The sequence below is a fragment of the Balaenoptera physalus genome, assembly GCF_965194825.1.
Source record: "Balaenoptera physalus genome assembly, chromosome: 3".
NCBI classification, from domain to species: Eukaryota; Metazoa; Chordata; class Mammalia; order Artiodactyla; family Balaenopteridae; genus Balaenoptera; species Balaenoptera physalus.
The window spans coordinates 62,044,186-62,052,839 of NC_138890.1; the positions used below are offsets into that span (position 1 = coordinate 62,044,186).

The 8,654-nt window shown below is 45.7% G+C and overlaps 1 protein-coding gene across 1 annotated transcript; it reads right to left on the reverse strand.

The window, feature by feature from the left end:
• Positions 1–31: 31 nt before the first annotated feature.
• KIF20A (kinesin family member 20A) lies at positions 32–8,590 on the reverse strand. Its single transcript, XM_082454598.1, has 19 exons — positions 8,214–8,590; positions 7,567–7,752; positions 6,350–6,439; positions 6,128–6,247; positions 5,411–5,549; positions 5,120–5,307; positions 4,904–5,033; positions 4,528–4,722; positions 4,306–4,417; positions 4,132–4,200; positions 3,769–3,912; positions 3,462–3,627; positions 3,189–3,353; positions 2,920–3,059; positions 2,675–2,777; positions 2,158–2,356; positions 1,820–1,911; positions 1,458–1,595; positions 32–832 (listed from the first exon to the last, which is right to left on the reverse strand). The coding sequence occupies exons 2-19, from the start codon at positions 7,729–7,731 to the stop codon at positions 515–517; spliced, it is 2,673 nt and encodes an 890-aa protein (XP_082310724.1). The 5' UTR covers positions 7,732–7,752; positions 8,214–8,590; the 3' UTR covers positions 32–514.
• Positions 8,591–8,654: the final 64 nt, after the last annotated feature.

Sequence of the window (8,654 nt, forward strand, 5' to 3'; positions counted from 1 at the left end):
TTTTATTAACCTTTTAATCATTTAGTTAAACTGTTTTTTGTTTTTTTTAACATCTTTATTGGTGACACTTCATTTTATATTAAGGAAGGTTTAAAATATCTAATGTCCCTTGAATTAATTTCTTACCAAGCTTTCTTGGGTTACCTGTGCACCAGTTGCTGCTCTGCACTGCCATTCCTGTGCAAAGTTCCCAGGGGCCTGAATGATATTTGATTTTCAATTTTTCTGCCCCTTTTATAATTTACTTCAATGATTATGCTAAATTTAGAATTCAAATTTAAAATGTGAACAATATCTTTATTTTAATATAACTTTCGTGTGCATAGAAACCATATAAGTAAAAAAGTGTAAGATTACATAGGTGATTATATTACAAAAGGGAGAAAAACTAGTGTCTGAATATTGCATTCTGGATAGAGTTCCAGGTATATATATAGTAAAGCTTTAAAGAGACCTATTTCTTAAGCTGAGCAGCTGACCCACCTCAGGGCAATGCTCTCTCCTTCTCACAACTTTAGTATTTTTTGCCAAAAGGCCCAGATTTGAGTAAAGGGGAGCACCGTGAGCGCAGGATCCGGGCATAAGGGCTGCAGTCTGTTGAGCTTTGGCAGGTGGGTGTTCGGGGAAGTAAGTTACGAAGAAATGGTTTCTTCCCTGGGGGCTGTTGGTTTGGTTGCTGGTTTTCCTGGTTGGCACCGAGGCGCTTTTTGGTAGAAGCCTGGCCTTGGAGTTTCAGCACAGTATGATACTGCTCCGCGATGCATGCTGCCTTCTTCCGAAGGTCCAGTTTTACTAGCATCATGTTATTCTGCAGCTCAGCCAGGGTCTGATCCTAAGGAAGATCAACAAAGTTATAGAAAACATTTCTGTCTAATCTATTAGAGAAACAGGAGGGCAAGGTAATACACACGATCCACTACTAGTTACTAAAACTGCTTTTTACAAAGATTAACTCTTTATGGTCAGAGCTTTTAACTGAATAGGAGGGTATTTTCTTTAAGACCCAAACAAATAGCACTGAATAGAAGGACCTTTTCTAACACATCAGGTGGTATGAGCTTGAATAATTTTACTTAACCTCCAAGAGCCTCAGTTCCTAGGTATCAAATTAGCCTAGGATGGTTTTTTTTTTTTTTACATTTGAATCTGGAATCAGGATGCATTTACTGATGACAGTGTCATAGCTTAATTGTTAGTGTTTTGTCTTACAATTAATTGTTTCTTATAATCTAAGCATCTTGAATGAAATATGATAGTATCTACCTCTCTAGGGTTGTTATAACAGAAAAAACCTACAAATAACTTAACATAATGCCTTGTACTTAGTGAATGGTTATTTTGCAAGGAAGAGAAACTCCCCTCACTATAAGATTAGCCTAAAAATCTTTACCTTTCTGTTTCTCATGTATACTCTGAAGTGGGCTGATGGGAGAAAGTGGTATATAGGCTTCCCTAACCTGTTTGATTAAGATGTCATCACATGTGGCCAAGGCTTGGCGAAGTTTTCCTGCTCCAGTGCTATGGCAACAGGCTCTTTCTGCTGACTGGAGAGACTCACCAAGTTTCTGAAGCTCTGTCCGCAGCAGCCTTATATTCTGAAAAAGGAGGAGTAAGAACCAAATTGTGGCCAAGATCAACCAGTGATCTGGAGGAGTCGGAGAACCATTTGAAGAGAAGTAAAACTAGAAAGGCTAGTCATTTGAATGAAGTAGCCATTCTCTAGGACTGCAGAGAAAACATCTTGTCCTCATATGAACCAGGGATATACTGCTGGAAATTGCCTTAGATGAGAGCTTTGGTAAGAGAGAAAGGTAATTACCTTCTGGCCCTCCTCTAACTTCTTGTCCACATCAACGATGAAGGGCTTGGCTGAGGGTGGTGGTTCTAACATTTTCTGATATTTCTGCAGCTCTGAGAGAAGGAAACAATAACCTTAAATGTGTAGGCTTTCTAGCCTTGGACTTATCTCTTTAACTGAATTAACAGTAGCTTGCAGCAAACATAACAAGTGATGCCATGTGCATCCTAGGATGAAAGGTCAGGGGGATGTAGCTTGGAGTTGAGGAAATTATGTTGGAGCTGGCACCAGAAGGCCCAAATTTAAAGAACAGCTCTTCCCTGAAACTGTTATGCTTCCTGCCCTGTCTCCTTCCTCACCTTCAGTGGTGGAGTTTAGCTCTGCTTTGCATTGTTCCAGTTTAGCTTTAATCTCCTGGAGCTGCTGGGTGGAGGCAGAAGCTGCCAACCTTTGTGACCGCCGTAGGGACAGTTCAGACCCTGATTGTTGATGGGCCACTGGCTGCTGTCTGGCTTCCTTCAAGAGAGCTTCTAGCTCTTCAATCTTCTCATCCCGCTCCTAAGAAGGAAGCAGAGAGCACAATTCCATTCAGAGTCAGACGAATCCTACAGGAATAGATGACTGAACAGTGAACAAAAACTTCCCTGGTACATGGGCCTCAAAATCCTGTTTGTTAGCACTTACACCATTTCCTGGCCAATCAAACTCTTAATCAATTAATCAAACATGGACTGACATGTACAAAGCACTAAGGAGACTAGAGAAAGGTGAATTACATATTCCTACCCCTATGAGAGTTTATATAATCTGTTTATCTCAGGCAAGCTAGCGATGGGAATCTGAGCAGCTAGTTGGGACTGGTTCAGGGCAACTCACCTGAAGTTCTTCTTGGTAAAAACTTGTCAGTGATTCCTTGAGGATCGTTAGTTTCTCTTCATACATTTCCTCTAGTAGTTCCTTTTGGGTGTCCAAATGTTCACTGTCAGAGGAGAAGAGAGAAGTGAGTGAAGATGCTGAGGAGTGAGCTTGGAGAGCAGATCTTGAGGCACTACTCCATCCTAGTTTCTGCTTCCCACCCTCAGGTCTAGGTGACAGAACAAGAGGGGTTACTCAGCTGGTACCTGCACCACTGTTCCCGTTGTTGCATCTGCTCCACCATCTCATTGCAAATTTCATCACGGAGCTGCATCTCCAGCCTCAACTTTTCCTGCCGTTCTTTCAAAAGCAGTGCTTTCATGGCTCCCACCACCTGTAGAAGCTCCTAGGAGGGAAACACAGGTCAGAGGTCACTAGAAGCCTATGCCCTAAAAAGGCACAGGCCCACCTGGAAGGTAGCATGGAACATGTATAGCCATCAAGCTGCTGCACCAAAGCTTTCTTGCATTCTCACCTCCTTGCCATACGTGGAGATGTCAACTTCATTTTCAATATCATCATCAAGGCCTGGGTCTGTTTTAGCTCCAGTCTCTAAGCTGGGAGATGCCCGCAGACTGTGTTCCTTGATGAATGAATGTAGCGATGGGAATCCCAGTTGCACAGGTGGAGCATGCACAAGCTAGTGAGGGGGAAAAATCTTAACTGAATCCATTACTAGTCCCTAGTAGCTTCCTTAAGTACAGGTACCAGCCCAAAGTGAGCAGTCATCACACCTATAGCTTCTCACCTGGCTAGTAATGGCTGAGAACTTGGCCACATGAAGGGTCTCATCATAGGTAGATGCACAGGGATTCACATTGACAATCATGCAGGAGCGGCCTCGGCCTGTGAAGAAGCCTTGGAACACTCGAGTCAACTTGCTGTCACGGAAGGGAACCAGGTTCTGCTTTGACCTGGCAGGGAATCAGAGAATAGAGCTGTGAGCAGAACTCCAGCCCTTGGGGGTATCCTAGCACTAGCCCCAGTGATGACCAGGAAGTCTCTTAGCAAACTGCAGAGCTCCAGGCCATCCTGGCTTGCAGTGAAAAGCTTACCGGTTCTGCTGGTTTTGACGCAGGGCAGTAATACAGCGGCCCAAGGTGTGCAGAGAAGTGTTAATGTTTCCTGCTTCCTTCAGGCGCTCACCACTCTTTTGATCTTTGCAGCGCTCCGAGCCAGCCAGATCACAGAGTGATAACCTTGAATGATGGACAGGATCTGACATAAGGACCCCACATGTTATGAGCTTTCTAGCCCTTTTTATAGTTTTAGGGAGGGGAGGACCCATGAAGAATCTCTGTACCCAAGGAAGGAGAGCATGCATCTAACGGAAGTAATTCCCCAGAGGACCGCTCTCGTCCCCTCCCCCAATTACCATTTATGGCCAAGAACCCAAATTTCTAAATGGAAAAACTTACTCGCTAATCTTGGGGATTATATCCCCTTCCCCCTGAAGGTGCAGGATCCGGACTGAGAAGATGCTATGACTGGAAGTTAAGAAAGAGAGAAAAGTCACTGCATATCTTCTATGACCAGGTGGAGGACTAATGTTTCCTGGAACACAGTGAAAGGCTGACTCATAACCCACTAACCTGCGGCTGGAGTTCTGGTTCAGGTGGGTGCTGGCAAAGCTCTGGTTTTTACGACCCACTTTCAGGAGTTTCCAGGCCTCCTCAGCATCCTGAACATGAATCCAATTGAGATCTGAGAGGCCAAGGAAAGAAGGGCATACATAAGAGGGGAGCACCTAACTCTTCCTAGTCTCTCCCAAGGTCCCCTCCAGGGTTCATGCCAGCCTCCCTGCTTTCCCATACCTTTCACGTAGGGATTGCCATTCTGATCCTCACACAGCCGCAGTGTCTGCCTCTTGCGCTGCTGGCTATGTGGTTCTAACAGGTCATAAAGCAGTTCATTGTAGATCTCAAAGAAGGAGATCCAGATGGAGAAGCGAATATCTGCAGGGACACTTACTGGGGCAGTGTCTGGCTGTGCCCATTGGTGACTCATTTCTGGGGAAGAAGCCAATGTACAAAGCATCAACTCAAGAGTAGTCCATCTCCCCTTTGGCCTGCAGGGGCCTCAGAAGGTGGAGCTCAGGTTGCAACCTCTGGTCTGTACCCCTGGAAGGTTTTGGGAGTAGAGAATACGTTCCTACTCTTACTTGGCACAGAGCCCAGTCACGGTACATACCATCCAGCTGGCTACTGCTGGTAAACTGACTGGTGGAGGAGAGCCCAGCAATGCCACTGTCAAAGCTGGTGCTGGTACCCATCCGACTTTCAATGTAGACATTCTTCTTCAAGGAGGTGGACAGCTCCTCCTGGAGGGGTCCAGGGATAAGATAAGCACAAAACTTTCTGGAGATTTTGTCCCCCATCCCTGCCTCTGTGAGCACCAACACTTTACCTCTTGGAGGCCTCCATTTAGCAGGGCCAGTTTCTTCAATTCCTCCTGCCGGATCTGCTTGCTGTCTAGCCACATTACCTCATTGGAGAGCACAGGCTTCAGATCAGGTGTTGGATAAAGTTGGCCTTGGAGACTATTGAAAATCAGAGCCAGGGACCGGGGCAGGATCCCACCATCCTTGATGGTACCTGGAGGCATGTGAAAGGTGGACAGCTGTAGTAAGTGCTGTTCCCCAACTCAGAGCATCAAAAGGCAAAGACAGTCAGCAGTTCTGTGAGGCCTATTACTCACCTTGAATTGTGTGGGTTTTCCCTGAGTTGGTGACTCCATATGTATAGATGAGCCAGTTCTGTCCTTTAAGTACATCCTTGACCATCTCCTTCACGGTCAGGTTGAAGAAAGATTCCTGGCCCACTTCTGGCCCAAAGATCTAGAGACACACCCAATTTCTCAGAGGCCCATCCTTCGTCTCCCACTTTTCTCTGTGCAGAGCCAGCAGATACATCCCTTCCTGGGTGGTTGGCTCTGGAGACTACTCAAGCAACTTCTTCCTGCATTGCTGCCAGCTGCTGCCTAAATACTCTCTGCCAGTCCATTTTTCATCCAAATCAACAAATACTTATGGAATGCTATCCACTAAGTCCAATGCTGCACACAAAATGGAACAACATAATGGTCACAAGCATGGGCTTGAGAGATAGATGGATCTAGACTCAAGTCCTAACTCCACCAATGACTAGCTACATGGCTTCAGCAACATTATACTCACCGAGCCACAGTATCCTTACCAGGAAATTAGGGACAATGATGATAATAATAACAATAGAGTTGTTGGGAATTAATGCACATAAAGTACTTGACACACTGGCTAGCACATAACAAGGGTCCCCCAGATTGTAGACATGCATATATAAGGAGTCACAGTCAAGTAAAAAGCTTTCCTTCTAAAGAGGGAATAAAGTTGCCCCTAGGTGTTGGTCCCTTGTTCACATGTCAGTAACTCCATACCTGGGAAAAGGTGAATCTGTGGGTGGCCTGTCCAATTCCTCGCTCATTGCTCTTCTGGGCAAAAGAGTCCTTGGGTGCCTGTAGGGCAAGGGTCTCTATATTCTCAATACGGACACAACCCTGAGAAGGGGGAAAACACAGTTGTCACAGAAGCAAACATTCCTGGGAACCTCTACTGTACTGTATCATTCCACCTTGAATCCTCCCTCCTCAGAAACTTACCTGATCCTCCTGTCGTTCTAACTCTGAAGATAACAAGGGCCTGACCCTCAGGTATACTTTCACCTTCTCTGTACTATCTTCAGATGGAACCTGTGGCAGAAGTTCAGGCCAATATCACAGATTAATCTCAACAGTTACTTCTGAGCAGATGGGCAAATATAGCATATTTCCTGGGAATCATTCTAACACTACCTCTATTCCACCTCAAATGACTCTGTGCCATTACTCTGGTTCTATAATCATTCCAACCCACATGGAGTTTTTCAGTACTTAATCACCCTTCACTTGTCTCTTCACCACTGATTATCTGAGTCAGAACTAGTTGACTGGTATGAAAATCAGTGTGTGATATAGCAAAAGACAGTAGTTAAGCACGTTGGAGGCAGACATACCTGAATTTGAGTCCCAATTTCATCATTTAATAACTATGAGATCTTGAACAAGTTCTTTAAATTCTTTTCACCTCAGTTTCCTCATGTGTAGAGTGGGGTTAATAATAGCACCCACCACGTTCATTCAACAGATATTTAGGGATCTGTCTACTCTGGCCCAGAAATTCTAAGAGCTCTGGTAGTCCACAGTGAAGAACATTAACAAGGCTCCTGCTCTCATGAAACTTCTACAAAAGGGGAGACTTCTGAGTAGAGTTGTTCTCAACCATGGCCATTTCCCTTTCAAGGGACATTTAGTAATGTCAGGACAGGTTTCCTGGTTGTCACAAATGGTAAGCAGCTACTGACATCTAGTGGGTAGAGGCCAGGAATGCTGCTTAACGTCTTACAACGCACAGGACGGCCCCCTATAACAAAGAATTATCTGGCCCCAAACATCAATAATGCTGCAGCTGAGAAACCTCCTTAAATGGAAGCTGTGGTCGATATTAAAACCTGAATGTACATTCCACCTACTTAATGGCAATATGACCTTGTGCAAATTATTTAAAATGTCTGGGACTCATGGTGAAGGAGACACAACAATTGCCTTCCCTCATAGGATTAACAGAGTATGCATTTGAGGATGTTTCATTAATGCAATGCAATTAATAGTTTTCTTATGGACATACAACTGTACATTTTTTACTTGTCATGCTCTTAATTTTGAGTTGATCTCTCAAACCCTAGGATTGCTGGATTTTTTACCTCATGCTACTCTGTATGGACAACTAGTAGGCTGAGGATATCACTTTCTGTCCCCAAGCCACTCTTCAACTCCTTTACCTGCTGCTTGTCTTCCAGGGAGGTGGAGATGACAGAGCAGTCCGACAGCAGGTCCTTGCGTACCACAGATCCCAAATCTGCAGCTGTGGACTCAAACATGGGGGAGACTACGACCTCCTCATCCGACAGCAAGCCGGTTGGTGGAGAAAGGATCCCTTGCGACATTTCAGCAGGGGCAGTTTAGGTCTAAAAAGAGACAAGAGTGGGTAGAGAGGAGAACCTTAAGGGATAAAAGGGGCTGCAAATTCTGGGTAAGAAACAATTCCCTGGCCCCAGGACAATCTAGTCTCGCTGCCTGAATTCTTACTCCTTTTCCCCTTAAACTACCAGCAAAGGGGAAAGGAATGAGAAAAAGAGTTAATCATTTAATCCAATCTGAGGCAGCATTTCGTACCGCGAACAGGAATGAACAGATATCCGGCTCCGAAAGCATAAGGTCACGCTCCAAGTAGGGTGCCTCGCTCAACGGTGTCGTGGAGGCGGTGTCAGTAGCCCTAGGCTCCTGCTCCAACCTCGCCCCCCAGGCCCACAGTGAGGACAGTGGTATTAAGAAAAAAAGGGATGGCGGCAGTTCCGCTTTCTGAAAGCCGAATCGCCAGGGCAAAAGCAAGTACCCCAGCTGGGCTCGAGCACAGCCGCACACTCACCCGAAGACGCCACACTTCTCCTGCGGTACCGGCTCACTCTCACTCCGCGGCCGAACCTGGACTTTCCTAGCCTGAGAGCACAACTCCGCCCACGAGGTGCACCTTTGTTACTGATACAATGTTTTAAATTACGCGCTGCTTTCGTTCGGCCAATCAGATAGCGAAATCTGCACCTACCAATCGGCGCAAGGGGGCGGGCGAGACCGGGAAACTGCTACGGCTTGACCTCTCTGCTCTAATGCGGGACGGGTTACCAACTGTCGGAGTTTGGAGTTGGGCCCACTGGAAATCCGGTTTATCAGTTTTTCTTGAACCCTAGGCATTTCTTTTCTAAGAAGCCTAAAGGCAATCCTTAGGCTTCAGTCGCCATCCTCTCACAGGAGACCTAGTTTAGGGCGCTTGTTCATCCTGGGGTTGGGGCGGGGTTGGGTGGGGGACTAC

What these genes read in the sequence shown, in the direction of transcription:
- KIF20A (XM_082454598.1), bottom strand. Translation starts at nt 7,731, where the DNA reads ATGTCGCAAGGGATCCTTTCTCCACCAACCGGCTTGCTGTCGGATGAG. An exon ending in TAGAACGACAGGAGGATCAG is followed by an intron (nt 6,248 to 6,349) that starts GTAAGTTTCTGA and finishes CCCCCTTCTCAG; the next exon opens with GGTTGTGTCCGTATTGAGAA. An exon ending in CAGCAGTAGCCAGCTGGATG is followed by an intron (nt 4,723 to 4,903) that starts GTATGTACCGTG and finishes CTTCTTCCCCAG; the next exon opens with AAATGAGTCACCAATGGGCA.